Genomic DNA, 20,668 nt, shown 5'->3' on the forward strand with positions numbered 1-20,668 from the left:
GCCTCTGTGAGGTAACCCCCATGGGGTATAACAAGCTGGTTCCTCTGTGAGGTGACCCCATGGGGCTATGCCAAGCTGGTGCTTGTGAGGTGACCCTCTGGGGGCGATAAGCAGCTGGTGCCTCTATGAGGTGACTCCATGGGGGTGATAACAAGCTGGTGCCTCTGTGAGGGGACCCCATGGAGCTATAGCAAGCTGGTGCCTCTGTGAGGTAACCCCCATGGGGTCATAACAAACTGGTGCCTCTGTAAGGTGACCCCCAGGGCATGAGAACAAGCTGGTCAGCATGCAGAGGTGGCTGACAAAAGGGACTGGGCCTCCTGTCCTGCTGAGTACAGGTGTGCGTGTTGAGTCTGTGAAAATTAGGTCAATGTAAGGAGATGGTCAGAGTAGGGAGGTGGTCAGCTATGGAAGTTCTACTGTTTAGGAAAATTTAAAAAACTAAGTCAAAAAGCTGTTCTTTGAAAATAAATAATTGATCACATACCACCAATATCATCAAGAAAAAAGGAGTTATTAACACAAAATCCCACAGGCATTAGAAGAATAAGATAATACAAATAATAAATTTATACCAGTAAATTCAACAGCCTACCCAAAATGATTTGAAAAATACAACTTACCAAAACTTATTCCAGTTGTAATAGGAAATCTGAGTAGGATTATATAAAGTAAAGAAATTGAATTAGTAATGTTAGTAGCACTAAAATTTCTCTAGGAAAAGTCCAGATACAAGTGATGTCATTGTATTATCCCAAACATTAAGAAGTAATGTTAATCCTATAAAAACCCTTTCAGAAAATAATGGAGAGGAGACATATTGTTACTCATTTTGTTAAGTCTAGAATTACCTTGATACCAAAGGCAAAAGCATATGTGAAAAGAAAACTATAGTCCAACACTCGTTTTTAGCATAGATCTCAAAATTCCTAATGAGATAAATACAACAATATAAAAAAGAGAGTTTATCATAACCACAAAAGGGTTTATTCCAGAAATACAAGGTTGTTTTAACATTTAATAATAAGTTATTTAATAACATAATTTTCCAGATTAGCAGAATTCAGGAGAACCGTATAATCATTTCAGTAGATGCAGAAAATGCATTTGATAGCATCCAAATACTTGATAAAAACTTTTAGCAAACTACAAACTCTGAAATTAATGAAAGGTATTTTTTAAAAACCTAGAGCCAACTTTATATTTAATGTAGAAAAAATTGTTTTTCTCTTATACTGGGAGCAAGGCCAGGGTGCCTGCTTTTCCCATTTACATTCAATGTTCAATGTACTGAAAGATATAGTTACTGAAATACAGTAGTACAAAGAAATAAAGGGCAGAAAAATGAAGATGGAAAAAGTAAAACTATTCCTTTTCCTAGACTACATATATGATTGTATATATAGGAAATGTCAGGTAATCTGCAAAAAACCCAGCACTGAAAAAAAAAATAAACCCCCCAAAATTCAGGACTGCCAGAACTAATATAGACACTTAGTAAGGCCAGATGATCCATGTACAAGATTAATATCCAAAAATCGGTATATTTTCATATACTAGCACCACATCTTTGAAAAATATTTAAGAAACAATTGTATTTATAGTGATATCAAAAAAATTTTTTAAACCTAGAAATAAACCTAACAAAATATTTCCAAGATCCCTACCCCCCCAAAATAGCGAAAGATTTCTGAAAGAAATTTGTAAAAAAAAAAAAAATTAGTGAAGAGATATATTATGTCAGATCAGAAGATTCAATATTATTTATTTTTCCTTTATTAAGTCATAACTGTGTACATTAATATATATGTGGGGTACAATATGCTGATTTGATAAACTGTGGGATGCTTACATCGAACTGATTAACATAACCATCACCTTGGTTACTTGTTTGTTGTGATAAGACATTTATACTCTATTCTTAATAGTTTTGAAATGTGCCATTGCATTATGCACCTTAGGTGAGGTCCCACCAAATATCCCCCCTCCTTCTGGTCTCCTCCCTCCTCTTCCCTCTCCCTCCTCTTCCCTCCTTCTTTCTGGACTATAGTTATGTTTTATCATTGGTATGAAAGTGTAAGTGATTATATATTGGTTTCATAGTAGTATTGAGTACATTGGATACTTTTTCTTCCTTTCTTGAGATACTTTACTCAGAAGAATATGTGCTAGCTTCATCCAGGTAAACATGAAAGATGTAAAGTTTTCCATCTTTTTTATGGCTGCATAATATTTCATATATGCCACAATTTGTTAATCCATTCTTGGGTCAGTGGGCACTTGGGATGCTTACATGACTTTGCAATTATGAATTGGGCTTCAATAAACATTCTGGTACAAATATCTTTGTTGTAAAATGATTTTTGGTCATCTGGGTATATACCTAATAAAGGAATTGCAGGATCAAATGGTAGGTCCACTTTTAGTTCCTTGAGTAGTCTCCAAACTTCTTTCCAAAAAGTCTGTATTAGCTTGCATTCCCATGAGCAGTGAAGAGGTGTTCCCTTCTCTTCACATCCATGCCAACATCTGTAGTTTTGGGATTTTTGTTATGTGGTCTAATCTTATTGCAGTCAGATAATATCTCAAAGTGGTTTTGACTTACATTTCTCTGATGATTAAAGATGAGCGTTTTGTCATGTGTCTGTAGGCATGCAGCTATCTTCTTCACAGAAGCTTCTGTTCAAGTCTCTTGCCCACAAAGAAATATTTTTTTTTCTTTATGTTGATTATATTGAATTCTGTGTGGATTCTAGTTATCAGACCTTTGTCAGAAATATAACTGTAAAAATCTTCTCCCATTTTGAAGGCTATTTGCTTTACTTACTATGGTCTTGACAGTGTAGAAGCTTTTTACCAACTTTTTTTTGTTTTTGTTTTTTTTTTTTGCAGTTTTGGCCAGGGCTGTGTTTGAACCTGCCATCCCCATTATATGGGGTGGGTGCCCTTCTCCTTGGGCCACAGGTGCTGCCCTGTGCAGAAGCTTTTTAGTTTCATCAGATTCCAGCAATATGTTTCTGGTGTTGCTTCAATTTCCATGGTGGTACTCCTCATAAATTATCTTCTCATGCTGGTTTTTTCAAGTGTTTTCCCTGCACTCTCTTCTAGTATTTTTGTAGTTTCATCTATAAAAAGTTTAAATCTTTTATTCAGTGAGAATCAATTTTTGTCAGTGGTGAAAGGTAGGGGGCCAGTTTCAGTCTTCTACAAGTTGCCAGCCAGTTCACCCAGCACCATTTGTTAAATAGGGAATCTTTCCCCCAGTGAATGTTTTTGATAGGCTTATCAAAGATCAAATGATGATAAGTGGCTGAGTTCATCTTTTGGTTCTCTATTTTGTTCCTTAAATCTGTCTCTGTATTTGTGCCAGTACCATGCTGTTTTGATCACTATAAATTTATACTACAGTTTAAAGTCTGGTAGTGTGATTCCTCCTGATTTGTTTTTATTTCTGAGTAATGTTTTGGCTATTTGAGATTTTTTTCTGATTCCGTATAAAATGAAGTACTATTTTTTCAAGCTCTTTGAAGTATGACAATGGTGCTTTAATATGGATTACATTAAATCTGTAGATTGCTTTGGATAGTATGGACATTTTAACAATGTTGATTCTTCCCTGCCATGAGTATGGTATGTTTTTCCATTTGTTAACATCTTTAGCTATTTCTTTTCTCAGAGTTTCATATTTCTCTTTATAGAGATCTTTCACATCCTTTGTTAGGTAAATTCCCAGATAGTTCATTTTCCTTGGCACTACTATAAAAAGAATAGTCCTTAGCTCTATTTTCAGCTTGACTATTGTTGGTATATATAAAAGCTACTGATTTTTAAGTATTGATTTTGTATCCTGAGACACTGCTGTATTCATTGATCACTTATAAGAGTTTTATAGTTGAGTCTCTGGGATTTTCCAGGTATAAGATTGTATCAACAACAAAGAATGAGAGTTTAATCTCCTCTGACCCCATTTGGATACCCTTGATCTCCTTCTCTTGCCTGATTCTGATGGCTAAGACCTCCATTACCGTGTTGAATAGCAGTGGAGACAATGGGCATCCTTGCCTAGTTCCAGATCTGAGTGGAAATGTTTTTAATTTTACTCCATTCAATATGATATTGGCTGTAGGTTTGCTATAATGGCATCTATCAGTTTAAGACATGACCCATCTAAGCTTATTTTCTTATGTGTCCTAATCATGAAATAATGCTAGATATTATCAAAAACTTTTTCTGCATCAATTGAGAGAATCATATGGTCTTTTTTTTTATTTTATTGATGTGACATATTATATTTATAGATTTATGTATGTCGAACCAATCTTGTAACCCTGGGATAGAACTAACTTGATCATAGTATATAATGTTTTTGATGTGTTCTTGAATTCTGTGTGCTGGGATCTTATTGAATATTTTTGCATCAATACTAATTAATGATATTGGTCTATAGTTTACTTTCTTTGTTGGGTCATTTTCTGGTTTGCTTCATAAGATGTGTTGAGAAGTATTCATTCTTTATTTATGTTTTGGAAAGGTTGTGTAATATAGGTACTGGTTCCTTTTAAAGGTTTGGTAGAATTCTTATGTGAAGCCATCTGGTCCCAGACTTTTCTTTTTTGGGAGATTTCATATAGTTGATGCTATTCCATGCTTCATATAGGTCTATTAAAAATTTCTAATTCATTCTGGTTGAGTCTAGGAAGGGGGCGTGCTTCTACGTATTGGTCCATTTCCTCCAGATTTTCAACTTTCTGAGAATAGAGTTTTTTGTAGTAATCATTGAGTTTTTTTTTTTTTTGTAATTTCTGAGGTGTTGTTATTTCTCCTTTATCATTTCTGATTGATGATATTAGAAATTTTACTTTTCTATTTCTGATTAGATTAGCCAAAGGTTTATCAATTTTGTTAATCTTTTCAAAAAGCCCACTTTTTGTTTCATTTACCTTCTGAATGATTCTTTTGTTTTCAGTTTCAATTCTGCCCTAATTTTGGTTATTTCTTTTCTTTGGCTGGGTTTGGGATTGGAATGTTCTTCCTTTTCCAGTTGCTTGACATGCCCCATTAAGTTATTGACTTCCTCTCTTTCTGTTGTCTTGATGAAGGCTTCCAATGCTTAACATTTCTCTCCTTGGACTGACTTTACAATATCCCACAGGTTTTGATAATTTGTGTCTTCATTATCATTTTGTTCTAAAAATTAGGTGATTTCCTTCTTAATCTCATTTTTGACTCAGTTATCATTCAGCATAAGGTTATTTAGTTTCCATGTCTTTGTTTGAGTATGAAGATTACTGTTGCTGTTGAGTTCAATTTTTATTCCATGATGGTCCAAGAAGATACAAGGAATAATTTTGGTTCTTCTAGATTTACTGAGGTTAGATTTGTGTCCTAAGGTATGATCAGTTTTGGAGGATGATCTGTGGGTTGATGAGAAGAATGTATATTCAGTTTTATTAGGATGAAATGTTCTGTTGATGTCTGTTAAGTCCATTTGTTCTAGGATCAAGTTTAAGTCCGTTATTTGCTTAGTTTCTTCTTGGAGGATCTTTCCAAAACTGTCAAAGAGGAGTTAAAATCTCCAGCTGTTATAGTGCAGAAAAATATCAAATTGTTCATATCTGTTAGGGTTTCCTTTATAAATTGAGGAGCATTCTGGTAGGGTGCATAAATGTTAATAATTGAAATCTCTTCGTGTTGAGTGTTTCCCTTGACAAATATGTAGTGATCACCTTTATCTTTCCTTGTCTTTGTTGGTTTAAAGCAAATTGTATCTGGAAATAAAATCACAACATCTGTTTTTCCTGATTTCCATTTGCCTGAGTATAGATGTCCATCCCTTCACCCTGAGTCTATTTTTATTCTTTAAGGTATGATAACAGTCTTGTATGCAACAGATCTCTCATCTAAGTTTATGTATCCAGTCAGCCAACCTGTGCCTCTTTTGAGGACGATTTAAACCATTGACATTAATTGAGAGCATTAATTAGCATGGTAGTGTTTTGGGTGTCATATTTTAAAAATATCCAGCGGATATTTTTAATCCTTTCACTACTGTGGAAGTTGGGTTTTGTTCATAAATTTCTGAGTGAGTTTACTTTGGTGGTAGAGCATTGTGTTGATCATTGTGAAGGATGGGTCTGAGAATATCCTGGACAGCTGGTTTAGTTATGACAAATTTCTTCAACATGTGTAAGTCAGTAAAGTATTTGATTTCTCCATCACAAATGAAACTCAGTTTAGCTGGAAACAGGATCCTGGGCTGAAAGTTGTTTTGTTTTAGGAGATTAAAGATTGATGACCATCCTCGTCTGGCATGAAAGGTTTTGGCTGAGAGATTTGGAATCATTCTAGTATTTCTCCCTTTGTAGGTAATGCTTTTCTTATACCTGGCTGCTTGCAGAATTTTCTCCTTCATATTAACTTTGGCAAAGTTAATTATAATGTGTCTAGGAGATGCTTTATTTGGATTGAGTTTTACTGGGATTCTGAAACTGTCTACTATCCGTATTTCTTTATCTCTTGCAATGCTTGGGAAATTCTCCATAATATCTTGGAGTAGAGCACCTGTACTTTTAGGACCATCCTCTTCTCCTTCAGTAATTTCTATAAGGTGAATGTTTGATCTTTTGGAGTGGTCCCACAGCTCTCTCAGGGAATCACTATTGGCTTTCCATTTGTCTACCTCTTTGAGAGTTTGAGAACATTCAAAGACTGTCTTCAATTTTAGAGATCCTTTCTTCTACCTGGTCAACTCTATTACTCAGGGATTCTACTATATTTTGGAACTCCTCAAATAACTTTTTTGTTTCCTTGATCTTTGCTATCTCGTTTCTCATTATGTCTGTATCCTTGGTGACTTTGTCTTTGAATTCATTAATTTATTGAGACAACTTTAGAATTACTCTTTGGATTTCTATTTCCATCTTTTCCTCCATTCTATTTATCTTATTTGCCATCCATATTCCAAATTCGATTTCTGACATTTCAGCCATTTGTATATGCATGGCATCTTAAATTGTATCTCCTTTGTTGTTCCTTAGTGGGGTGAGGGTCTGATCTACTCTGATTATTCATGTTGCTGGGTTCTTCCATTGGTTCCACCCTAAGATTATATTCCACCATTTGGTTATTAAAACTGGTAAAGTAAGATTGAATTGGGCGTCCCAGGTAGTAGGGTTAATCAGCCCCTTACCAAAGCACTAGGCCTTGCAATTGTGGCTTATTCCCTACAACCTTACAAAGGCCCCTTTCAGAGTTTTGGCCAGAGACTCTGAGGACCTACTTGGTGAGATAGCACAAGTTGGCTCTGTTTTAAAATCAGCCAACCTCTACCCAATCCTAAGAAGTCACAGTATTAGGTTTAAATCTCATCTGGGGAGAGATACAGGCAGCTTCAGTGCCTTACCCCCACCATTCAGTTCTTTTCTGCTACAAAACTTCTGCAGGTCAACCTCAGAGTGTCCTGGATGGACATCCCTAGATGAGAGTTCCAATCAGATTGTCTTGGGAAGTAGAAATCCTGCTCAACAGAGGGATTTAAGGATCTCCAGTGGTGGACAGAAATCCACAATTAGTTCTGTCCCCCAAACCTAAGAGGAGTGGGTGGTCCAACAAGCTGGATGAGCTGCTAATTGCCCATCAGCACCCCTGCCCCTAGGCACAGTCAGCACTGGGGATCTATACCTCTGCTCACTGTCTTAGTTGGAACTGAGGATCCTTGACCCCACCTGCTGGGCTCAGTCTGAACAGGTGTCCACACCTCCACTCATAAGCACTGTCAGAGCCGGAGGTCTGTGTCCCCACCCATTGGCACAGTCAGGACTGGGGTTCTGTGCCCCTGCCCTCCAGACACAGCCAGAACTGGGGTCAACACCACAGTGGGCTGGGCACAGTCATAACAAGGGGAATTCTCCTCCTCCCACCACATGTCCCTTTCTTCCCGCACCCTCCTTCTTACCCAGGAGTCATAAATTCCATGCTGCTGTTTAATGTTCCACACTATGCCCAGATCTCTCAGGAAAGGGCCAGACACTGTGGGCTCTGCAGGAGGCAGAACTTTCAGACCACCATGTGAGGGGAGAAGGGTGAACAGAATTGCAGGGAAAATATTTGTTCAATTTTATGCTGGGCAGGGTGGTATCTAGGTTCACACGAGGGACCTCCCTGGAGAAGGAGATCTAGGTTTAGCAGCTCTCTCCAGTGGGGTAAAATTGAGAGATCTTTTGTCCCCTACTTGCTTGGAGAGAGCCTATGGTGAGTCTCCCACTTGATGGAGGAGTCTGCCATCCTTAGGTGATAGGCTTTGTACCTGAAATTTGTTCTCTTGAATACTTTTCCTTGGAGTCACAGCTTGCTGAACTTCTTTCTTGGCTCAGCTCCCCACATTTGGCTTTATAGAGTGCAATTCTGTACAGTTTTTCTCCCTCTGTCAGGACCCTTTGCTGGGCACATCTTCTTTGCCCCCTCAGTATTGTTTAGATGGCTGTTTTACCCACATTGACTTAGAGATTCAAATGTAATCCTAATCAAAATTAAAGCAGGATTTTCTGCAGAGAGTGACAAGCTAATTGTATAATTTATATAGAAATCCAAAGGACTAAATCAAAATAGCTAAAGCAGTTTTTAAATATTGTCTCACTGATGTACTATGAGAGGATCTTAGGTATGCCATAAAAATTTCAAAGATCATTAAATAAATTACTTTCAAAATAAGTTCAAAGCACAGTAAGTATCTTTTCTTACTCTTTTCTTGATCAATGGAATTTAAGTGTCCCATAGAAGTTTAACTGTAGCTTCAAGTGTGCTGTGCAATAAAAAAAGGTTGAAAAATACTGGCCTGCATCCTCATTGGTGCTCTATGCCACCTCCACCTTCAGTGCTTGATCAGCATCAAGATTCCATTCCTGTCTGCCACCCATGTCTTCCAGCTCCCAGCCAGATTCAGGAAACATTTTCACAGGCAGAGAGATTACCTGGAAGACCTTACACAGTCTTGGTAATTCAGGATGCTCCAAAAAGTGTTTTTTCCAGGGTTTCTTCATTTGGCTGCAGAAGGGACTCTTAGTCCATCATTTTGAAAGAACTGGTAGCAGTGACTTATTGTACTGATTTATTTCCAGGGGACAAGGATGTCAGACAATTGCTGAATCAGTATTTATGCAACAGAAGAATAATATTTCACATTGTGATTTATGTATACTGCAGAGGCATCTTTTCACTGTGTAAACTGATGGAGGAGACAAGGGATGTATATAATCTTCAGCTACATTTACAACTCCAGGCTTGATGGAGGGAGGTGCTACACAATTATTTTGTCACTTTATAAAAGAGGATAAGATATTTGTATTTTCCTTTTGACTTTTTTAAAAGAACTAAGTTGTTTTGAGATGAGTTATTAGATGCACTGTTCAACCATTTTAAAGATTTTATTTTTTGTCTTCTTAACCCTACATATCATAGACCCTGATATTTGGGATAATTGCCTGTAGGCCCACATCAGGATGCACATGCAACATTGTGGGAGGGGGGACGCAGATACACCTGGCACCCTCTCTGTTTGGTATTTGGCAGAACAGCGTAATCTAGCTTAGACCTCTGATGTTACTTTCTTTTTTTCTTTTTTAATTGGTTCTGGTTCATTGAGGGTACAAAGGATTAAGTTACACTGATTGCATTTTTTCTAATTGTGTCCTGACCCCAAGAGGTGTGCTACACACTGTGACTTCCATTCCTCCCCCTCCTCCCCTCTCCCTGCTTCCTCATTCTCCTACCCCCCACCTAGAATTGAGTTGAGTTTTTCTCTTATGAGGGTATGTATTAGATCATCTACTGGCTTGAGTACAATGGATTCTTGTTTCTCCATTCTTGTGATACTTCACTAAGAAGAATGTGTTCTACCTCTGTGCAGGTTAATACAAAAGATGTAAAGTCTCCATCTTTTTTAGTGACTGAATAGTTTTCCATGGTATACATATACCACAGCTTGTTAATCCATTCCTGAGTTGGGGGGCATTTAGGTTGTTTCCACATTTTGGTGATTGTAAATTGAGCTATGATAAACAGTCTAGTGCAAATACCCTAATTATAAAGTTTTTTTTTTCCTTCTGGGTAGATGCCCAGTAATGGGATTGCAGGATCTAAATTGAGTTCTCTGAGGATTCTCCATACTTCCTTCCAAAAAAGTTGTATTAGTTTCAAGTCCCACCAACACTGTAAAAGTGTTCCTTTCTCTCCATATCCATGCCAACATCTGCAGCTTTGAGACTTTGTGATATGGGCCATTGTCACTGGGTTTAGATGATATCTCAGGAAAGTTTTGATTTGCATTTCTGTGACGATCAGGGACGATAAGCATTTTTTAAAAAATGTTAGCCATTTCTCTGTCTTCATCAGAGAAGGTTCTCCTCATATCTCTTGCAGTGGTAGATGAGATGGTTTACTCATTTTTTGTTGATTAATTTGAGCTCTCTGTAGATTCTAATCTAGAATCTAGAGAGTCTGGCCTTACCTTCTGTTTGCTTCTTTTCATTTTAAAGACATGTTTTCTTTATTGCATATACGCTCAGGTTTAAACTGATTGTCACCACACCTGCTTTCTTCTAGGCGCTGGCACACCTCCACTTAATAGAATATGTTGGAGAGCAGACTGCTTTGCTAATAAAGGTACAATAAATGCTGTAATAGAATGTGCTCCAGCCACTGTTCTTTTATTTTTAAAAAGTCTGGTAAGAACTGGTCATATTAATTATGTAAAAGGTACAGCAGGGAACCTTTTTTATCTTGTAGAGATGAAGGGAGACATTTTCCTAAGGAATATATAATTGCAGATGCCTGCTGTTTTGCTTTTAGCCTTTACTTAAATCCTGTCTAAGGACAGCAGGTGACACCACCTCAGTAAATGTACAATGCAAATATCCCAACCCCATGCTCTTCTGGGCTGTGAGGCAGGGGTGACGGGTGTGACAGCCACCAGGGGTGACTTTCCACCTCCCTCTTCAGAAGCTTGGCTTCAGTGTGGCTGGGAATTGCTCCCGTAGTTACTTGCAGACCCAGGAGCCGAAGCTCCTGATGTGGGTGTGGCCCTGCTTTGCACACCTCATCTGCCTTAGTCTCACCGTGTGTACAAAGAAAGATTGACGGACACTCCTCTCATCCTTCCGAGTCTTGTAGGACTGGACCCTCAGTACGCATGGTTTAACAATGCAGCTGCTGTTATCTGCTCCTTCCAGATGGTCCCAGAGGACCAGCGCCTCGTGGCTGCCATCATCCTGGTGGTCTGGGTCTCAGCCTTGGCTTCCTCCTTGATTGACAACATCCCATTCACCGCTACAATGGTGAGTCACTCATGACCACATACTGAGCTGGGACATAACTTGGGGTTCACCCTTCCTTCCCAAGGAAGCAGAACACAAAAGCTGCCCCTTTGCCACACTCACGGGTGAAGAGGATAGAATGTGAGCAGAGGCAAGGGCAGCTGGGCAGGGAGGGCTGTGAGTCCGGACCACAGGCAGAAGCCAAGGGTCTGCAGCTGTGGCACAGTCTGTCCGGGGTTAGGGGTAGGGTTAGGGCTAGAGCTGCCCCCCTTCCCAGAAGAACATGAGAGACCAGACACAAAGGCTTCTGTCTTTATTCCCTAGGAATGCAGACACTCCCCTGACTAGCCTGAACTCCTGGGGCCTGGCCTGGGTGGGATTTTTAATTCTCTGTGTGGCCCTGACACTTGGCTGACACATGACAGGCTGTTAGTAGGGCCAGTGGGCCCCATTCCTGGTGTGGATTTCTGGAATTGCTCAGCCCAGGGTGGAACCTGTGAGCCCTGTCATAGAGAAGTAAAGGAAGAACAGGGTCTGCAGACAACCTGGGGTCCTGTCACCAACACTGGCAGTCCTAGCTGTGACAGAAGCCTGGTGGACAGTCCTCATGGGAGGACGCTGGACAGAAGTGTTATCTCTTATTCCTGTGACCCCTACCCCTTGCCCCATACAGTGCAAAGGAGCTCACCACATGTTCCACCACCCTGTGTCACAGTCAGAACAACAGGGCCCTAAGGACTGGAGTGGTGGAACTGGCTATGGGAGGAGGGGTGGGCTTCACAGACTCTGCATCTCTGGAGTTCACAGTTGCTGCCTGGTGACCCTCCAGCCACCTCCTGCCTCTCCTTCTCTTTGCCAGGTGTAGGTCTGGTGACTCTTAACTAACTCTGTAGCTGTGGTTATTTCTTCGTGAAGTCCCAAATTAGAGAAGTTGTGTGGCCAAATGTCCCAGTTTCTGCTTAGCAGTCTCCACCTTTCCCAAGCCCTGGGCAGGCTGACACCTCTGGCGAAGCTGCCCTCACGGGGTCTTCAGCTCCTGAGGCAGCAAAATCAGCATGTGCACCTGTGCTATTCTCAGATGGAGCAGGGTCCTCAGAGACCCAGTGCCCCTCACCCCAGAGAGCCCACAGGGCATGGCCACGGTACCTGGGATTGAATCACAAACCTTGGTCTGCTCTTCCTTCCGGCCTCGTGTGCTTGCAGCTGAAAAGCCCCATCTTCTGGGCAGGCTTCAGAGGCTCTAGACTCAGATCCTTCCTTGCACTTGGAACAAGCCTAGTGTTGAGAGCTTAAGTTGTCCCTAAAAATTGGACAACTTTCACATTTTCCTTTTCCAAATTTTAATGACTACTTAAATTTTATCTTTAAAACGTAAATCAAAGGAATCAGAGAACCTAGTACTACAAATATTCATATGTTCACCATCCAAAATGAGGAATTTTGTACATTTTTTCCTCTTTGCCTCAAGGTTTCTTGTACTGTTAAGAGATAAAACATTGAGATAAACTTGAATTTCTCTCTTCCTCCTCTCAGCCCCAGGATTGTTTCTGCCCTCCCTGAGGGTGAGGGCACTAGCCTCATGAATTTGGGTCGTATCTATTTGTTTGGTGGCTCCCTGTGGAGGGGCCCGAGGGAAGGATCAGTGTATGTCAGTGTGGGCAGAAACCAAATACAGAGGGACTACAGCCTGGCATACGTCAATATGTAGCTGTGTAAAGCCCATCAATCTTCACTGAGTGACTGGGCCTCATCAGCACAAGGTTCCACAGTTGCTGCATCAGAGGAGAAACATGGAGAGCCAGGTGGGTGCACTTGGTCTGGAAGTGGCATCTGCCGTGGCCCTTGGGCAGGGTGAACATACAACACTGACGTCCCTGTCACTTTCCCTCACTCCCTTCTTCCTGCCTTTTCTTTGAGTGTCTTTTCGCCACATTTTTTTTTAGCTTTATTCACATATAATAGATATTCAAAACACTGCACATACACATTTTGGTGAATTGGGCACATGCATACACCTGTGGTGTTTGGTGGTGAGAACACTAACGTGAGATCTGTCCTCTTCACATCTTTAAAGTGCACAATGCTGTACTGTCTACGGTAGACACTGTCTCCAGCACCTCTTGGGAACTTGCTTGTGTTGGATAACTGAAACTCTACACCCGTTGTCTAGCGTCTGACCATTGCCCCTGCCTTTCAGCTCTTGTGAAACCCACCATTCTACTGTGAGTTTGACTATTTCAGATAATTGTGTAAGTAGAATCATGCGATATTTGTCCTTCCATGACTGGCGTATCTCAGCATAATGTCCCCTAGGGATATGGATGTTGTCACAGATAGCAGCATTTTCTACCTTTTAAAGACTAGAATAATGTTCTGTTGTGTATATACAACATTACCTACACATCTGTCAATGTGCACTTAGGCTGATTCCATACTCCACTTGTTCTGAATAATGTGGCAATGAGCATGGAAGTACAAGTATTTCTTAGAGATCTTGATTTTGGTTGTATGTGACCAGAGGAGATATCTATGGCATCTCATACTTGGAACCCCTGAAATGTCCTTTGACTTAGCATGTGGATGATTTTTCTTCAGCCACATGGTTTACAAAGCTGCATGTTCACATTGTTACTGCTTTGATCCCTCCATGTTTGATTTCTGCCCATGCTGATACACATGATTCCTTCCCTCAGCTCCTTCCTCAGTGTGCCATGGAATAAGTGATTATGACCCAGTTCCTGAGAATTGTACCCTCAGGAGAAGGGAAGGAAGAAATGATCCTGAGGGTTGAGGAACACTGAAATTCATATTTGTATATAGCAGTGGTTCTCAACCTTCCTAATGCCATGGTCCTTTAATACAGTTCCAGTGGGTCACAACCCATAGTTGAGAACCACTGGTTTATAGTATTTTTTTTTTTTTTTGGTAAATTTTGGATTAAGGGTGCATATGATTAGGTTACATTGTGGTGCATTTGTTAGAAAAAGTCCGAGTTATATTTGAGCCCTTCACTCAGGAGGAGTGCCATGTACCCCTGCATCATACCCATTATGTGGGACCTTACTGAGCCCCTTCACTCACTTTCCTCCTCCCCACTTTTTGAATTTCATTTTTCTTCTCATGTAGGCCTATAGTTGTTCATCTACTAGTTTCAAATTAGTACTGAGTATGTGGGATGCTGCTTTTTCTAGTTTTGAGATACTTTACTAAGAGGAATGTTGTTCACCTCCATCCAGGTAAATATAAAAGTTATAAAGTCTCCATCTTTTTATGGCTGAATAGTCTTCCATGGTATACATATACCACAGTTTATAAATCCATTCATGGTTTATGGGCACTTGGGTTGTTTTCCACATCTTTGCACTTATGAATTGAGCTGCTGTAAATATTCTAGTGCAAATGTCCTTATGGCAAAATGATTTTTTTTTCTGGGTAGACACTTAGTAATGGGATTGTGGGGTCAAATGGAAGATCTACTTTTCACTCTTTGAGGAGTCTCCATTTTTCTTTCCAAAGAGACTGTATTAGTTTGGAGTCTTACCAACAGTCTAAGAGTGTTCCCTTCTGTCCAAATCTATGTCAGCACCTGCACTTTGGGACTTTGTGACGTGGGCTATTCTCACTGGGGTTAGGTGATTATCTCTAGGTGGTTTTGATTTGCATTTCTCTGATGCTTAGGGATGATGAGTATTTTTCATGTGTTTTTTTGTTATTCGTATGTCTTCTTGAAAGCAGGCTGTGTTCATTTCTCTTGCCGAATGATTGATTGGGTTGATTTGCTTGAGATTTCTATAGATTCTGGTTATTAGCCCTTTGTCAGATTCATAACTTGCAAATATCTCCCCCCACTCTGAAGGTTATCTCTTTTCTTTGTTTGTTGTGTCCTTAGCTGTGCAAAAACTTTTTTTTTTTTTTTTTCTGTTTTTGGCCGGGGCTGGGTTTGAACCCGCCACCTCTGGTATATGGGGCTGGCACCCTACTCCTTTGAGCCACAGGTGCCGCTCATGTGCAAAATCTTTTTTTTTTAAATTTTATTAAATACACATAGATCATGAATAAATTTTATCAGGTCCCTTTTATTTATTTTAGATGTTGCTGTGATTGCCTATGGGGTCATCTTTATAAACTTTTTCCCCAGGCCTATATCATTAAGAGTTTTTCCCATACTTTCATCTAGAGTTTTTTGTTGTTGTTGTTTGTTTGTTTCTTTGAGACAGAGTTTCATTATGTTCCTCTTGGTAGAGTGCCTTGGCATCACAGCTCACAGCAACCTCAGACTCTTGGGCTTAAGCGATTCTTTTGCCTCAGCTTCCCAAGTAGCTGGGACTGCAGGCGCCCACCACAACGCCCGGCTATTTTGTTGTTGTTGTTGTCATTGTTGTTTAGCAGGCCTGGGCCCGGTTTGAACCTACCAGCTCTGGTGTATGTGGCTGATGCCCTAACCATTGATCTATGGGCGTCAAGCCACATCTAAAGTTTTTATTGTTTTGTGTCTTAAATTTATTTCTAGTTAATCTGGCCAAAGGTTTACTAATTTTATCTTTTCAAAAAGCAACTTTTTCTTTCATTAATCTTCTCTGTAGTTCTTTTATTCTTGGTTTTATTTCATTGCAGTCTAATTTTTGGTTATTCTTTTCTTCTGCAGGTTTGGGATTGGATTGCTCTTCCTTTTCCAGCTCTTTGAGATGAAGTTGTTGATGTGCACACTTTCTGTTTTTTGGATGTGGGAGTTAATGCAATATAGTTCCCTCTTAAGACTGCTTTTACAGTATTCCTCAGGGTTTGAGGAATAAGTTGATAGCTTATGACTTCATTGTTCTTTTCTTCATGGAATCTAATTATTTCCTTCTTTATCTCCTCCCTGGCCCTACTTTCAATCAGCATAACATTGTTTAGTTTCCATGACTCTGTGTGTGGCTAAAGCTTTTTGTTGTAGTTGAGTTCTACTTTTATTCCTTTATGCTCTGAAAAGATAAAGGTATAATTTCTGTTCTTTTAAATTTGTTGAGATTTGATTTGTGTCCTAGAATATGATCAGTTTAGGAGAATGATCCAGGAGCTGATAATATTCAGTAATACTCAATATTATTGGGGTGACATGTTCCCATATACGTCTCTTAAGCACATTTGTTCCAGAGTTGTCTTTAAGTCAGTTGTTTCTTTATTTAGCTTCTGATTGGAGGACATGTCCAGTTCTGTCAGTGGGGCATTAAAGTCCTGAGATATTATGGTATTGTGGGAAATCATAATGTTTGGACCCATTAGGGTTTGTTTTATGTATCTGGGAGCATTTAAGTTCGATACATTGATAATTAGGATTGAAATGACGTCTTGTTGTATTATTCCTTTGACCGGTATATAGAGTTTATCTTTGTCTTTCTTTATTCTTGTTGCTTTAAAGCTCAATGTGTCTGCAAAAAGGATTGAGATGCCAGCTTTCTGTTTCTATTTGCCTGAGATATCATTTTTCAACCTTTCACTCTGAGTCTTGCTTTGCCCTTGGAGGTTAGATGTGTTTCCTGAAGACAACATATGGCTTGTGGCTTTTTATCCAGTCAGTCAGCCGGTACCTCTTCAGTGGGAAATTCAAGCCAGGCACACTTATTGAGAGCATTGATAAGTGTGGTAGAATTCTGTTCCTCTTGTTTTGTGGAAATCTGTTGCCTAGTTCTAGCAGTCAGGGCATTGTGGAAGTTAGGCCTTTCTCTTTAATTTCTGGGTATCCTTACTTTGCTGGTGGTCTATTGAATGGTCTGTGGATAGTATGGGTCTGAGTACTTCCTGCAGAGCTGGTCTTGTAATGTTAAATTTCCTCAATGGTTGCTTATCAGTAAAAGATTTGATTTCTTCATTGAGTATGAAACTTAGCAGGATACAGAATCTTAGGCTAGCAGTTCTTTTGTTTGAGAAGATTAGATGGGGCCCCACTATCTTCTGGCTTGTTAAGTTTCCACTGAAAAGTCTACCATCACCCTGTCCCTCCACCAGTGGGTTTATCCTTGTAGGTCAACTGCTGCTTATGCCTGGATGCTTACAATATTTTCTCTTTCAGTTTGAGTTCAGCCCAGTTAATTACAGTGTATCTAAGAGATGATTTTTGAAATGAATTGACTCAGAGTTCTGTAACTATCTGGTATCTATATTTCTGGGTCTCTGGCAATGCTTAAGAAATTCTCCACCACGATGTCTGGGAGTAGAGCTTCCAGGCTTTTAGGACTCTCTTTTTCTCCTTCAGGAATACCTGTGATTCGTATGTTTGTACATTTTGTGTTGTCCTATATCTCTCTGCTTTTGCTTTCTTCCTTTCTTCCTCTTTAAATAGTTATGTTAGTTTGAAAGTCTTGTCTTTGAGTTCTGAGAGTTTTTTCTTCATGTTCTACTCTGTTGCTGAGACTCTCCACTTGGTTTTGAAACTCTTTGACTGCTTCTTCAATTCCTTAAGCTCTGTTATATCCTTATTAATTATGTCCAGACCATTGGTGACTTTGTCTTTAATTTTATTGATTTTTGAGACAGTTTTTAGACTTCTTTTTCCTTCTTCTCTTCAATTCTATTCATCTTATTTGCCATCCATATTCTGAATTCCATTTCTGTCATTTTGACAATTTTTTATGGATGACATTTTCAACTGTATCTCCATTGTAATCTCCTAGAGGAGCTGATCTCTGAATTTCCATATAGCCAGCGTTCTTCTGCTGATTCCTTCCCATGTGTCATCAATGTATTTTTATTTAATTTTAAGCTAACAGATTAGGGTGTTTCTAAATAATTGTTGAGAGATATTCTGCATGGGCTTGATCAGGCACTCACAGGAGGCAGTTGGGGCCTGGAAGGCAGAGCCTGGTCTGACCAAGTGGCAATCCTACCTGCCAGCAGTAGTGTCATTCAGTGGGCATTGGGGCTGTTTGGATGCCCTGTCAGGTGGTCTGGTGACCCCACTAGCTACCCCAAAATGTAGAGCTCTCCACCCCCTTTCTAAGACTTGCTAGTGCCAAGTGACAGCCTCTTGCTCCACCAACTGCATAGAAGGTATTGGGGCTATTTGGCTGACTGAGCCTGTGGGCTGGTATCAGTTTCATAGGCCCTGGGGGTGGTGTTCTCCACATTTATTCTAGGACCTGCTGACATGAAGTGGCTACTCGTTGTTCTGTTGACCACTGAGAAGATTATCAGGACTTCTTGAAGCCTAATGTAAGGGGCTGATGTCAAGTTAAGAGGTCTAGGGCTATGGAGCTTGCCCCACCCCTTCCAGAGCCTGCCAGAGCAAAACAACTGGTTGCTGCACAGCTAACCAGTTCAGCAGGGATTGTAGGGCCATTTGGATACTAAAATAAGCAGACTGATATCATTTTCAAGGGACTTGGGAAACTGATATCAGTTTGTTTTGCTGACCCCAGCAGGATTTTAAGGCAATTTGGAAACTAAAACTGGCTGACTGGAAACAGATCTGAAGGCTCCAGGACGTGGGGTTCACCACTCCCCTTTGCCACTGTTGGTTTAAATGAGTCTCTGCTTTCTTCTGTGGCCCTTCCTGCACACAGCCTCCCAAACTGCCTTTGGGAGTACAGGGTCTCTGAGGACCAGCCTTCTTTTCTCTAAGTCAGGTGGAGTAGGGCTGGGAGCAGGGCCTCCAGGTGACACTTCTAGGCCTGGGGCAGCTCATGGACAATAATGGGTGAACTGTCCTGCAGTGTGTGGCCTGAACTAGCCAGGTGAGAGCCAAGGCACAGCCACCACGTCAGCCCTGCCAGCAACAGACTCAAAAACCCACAGCTTTCTCCTGTGGCTGGGGGAGGGAATTCACAATTTGCATCTGCCTCCCAGGCTTGCCCAGAGCAGGATTGCCCAAAGCTTGGTCCAGTCCTCTCCAAGTTGGTGGAGGTGGGGCTGGGGATAGACCCTCCAGGTGAAGAGTCCAGGCTGGGGGTCGGGGTGCAGATGGTGGTCTGAGCCTCCCTGGAGGGTGCGGATAGATCCCTCCAGGCAGAAGGCAGGCTCACTAAGCACCCACCTCACCAATGTTAGTGTGATTGAGCCGCAGTCTCTTCCTGTGGTGGGGGATAGGGCACTCCCAGTTCACAACCTGCTGGGTCCCCAGACAGGGCCACACAGTGCAGAGGTCCTTGAGTTTCCACCACATATGGTGAGGAGGCACTGGCCTCCCTTCTCTTCATGTAAATGCTATCTGCTCCACATTAGTCCTTCTCACCAGGTGCTGGTAAGACAGAAACTGGCCTCTGCAACTCCAGCTTTCCACGTAGCTGTGGGGTGGGGCAGGGTCCACAGTGGCAAGGCTGCCCCACTACTAGATGCATGTGAGAAATGTGAAATTGTAGTTAAATTGTGGCTAATTTTTTATTTACAAAATATTCATTACCAAATTTTGCAAATTATTCTCTCCATATTGGCTACTTCTTTGTAAATTTGGTAATGTTGTGTAAATAAAGGCACATTTAGCTACAATTTCCCATTTTCCTTATGTATGATGACTATATGGCTGACCTTTGGGACACCTTGTATTTTTCCTAAACTTCAGAACATGTTTCCATTGTTTATTTTGTGACTGTGTTAGGCTGAAGGTTCATCATCGACCTAACTTACCCATGGCTGGTCTCCTTTGCTTTAAGTGTCCCTTGTTGTCCATCTCTGCTCTAAGCCTCTGCCTGGTTTGTCTTTTTCCAACCCTTTATTTTCAGTCTTTTTAAAATGTATTTTTTTGGGGTTTTTTTTTCTAGTTTCTTTTTTTTTTAATTAAATGATAGCTATATACATTAATGCAAACATGGGGTACAGTGTAGTGTTTTCATATACAATTTGAAATATTTTCATCAAGCTGGTTAACATAGACTTTATGTCATTTACTTAGTCATTATGTCAAAACATTTATACTTTAGTTCTAGAAAAGTTCACTTGTACCCTTGTTAGACAGATATATAGGTGATCTTTCCGGTCACCCTCCCACCACCTAGCTACCCTTCTCCCCTCCCCTTCCCCACCCCCTTCCCATATTCTTGGGCTAGAATTAAGTTGTAGCTTTCATTTGAGAGCTATAAATTAGTTTCATAAAAGGGCTATGTACATTGGATACTTTTTCTTCCATTCCTGTGATACTTTGCTAAGAAGAACATTTTCCAGTTCCATCCATGAAGACATGAAGGAGGTAAAGTCTCCATTTTTCTTTAGGGCTGCATAGTATTCCATGGTATACATATACCACAGTTTATTGATCCATTCATAGATTGATGGGTACTTGGGCTTCTTCCATGACCTGGCAATTGTGAATTGGGCTGCAATAAACATTCTGATACAAATATCTTTATTGTAATGTGATTTTTTATCTTCTGGGTATATACCTAATA

General features: G+C 40.3%; 1 protein-coding gene across 1 annotated transcript in view; it reads left to right on the forward strand.

Moving 5' to 3' along the window:
• Positions 1-20,668, forward strand: part of OCA2 (OCA2 melanosomal transmembrane protein) — a 358,711-nt gene that overhangs the window by 212,528 nt on the left and 125,515 nt on the right. The window contains exons 19-20 of the mRNA XM_003800169.1: positions 10,600-10,659; positions 11,226-11,330. Of these exons, the coding sequence (XP_003800217.1) occupies positions 10,600-10,659; positions 11,226-11,330 (165 nt within the window). The remainder of the gene's footprint in view (positions 1-10,599; positions 10,660-11,225; positions 11,331-20,668) is intronic.

Source organism: Otolemur garnettii, unplaced genomic scaffold, assembly GCF_000181295.1.
Source record: "Otolemur garnettii isolate 467f Iridium unplaced genomic scaffold, OtoGar3 scaffold00170, whole genome shotgun sequence".
NCBI lineage: Eukaryota > Metazoa > Chordata > Mammalia > Primates > Galagidae > Otolemur > Otolemur garnettii.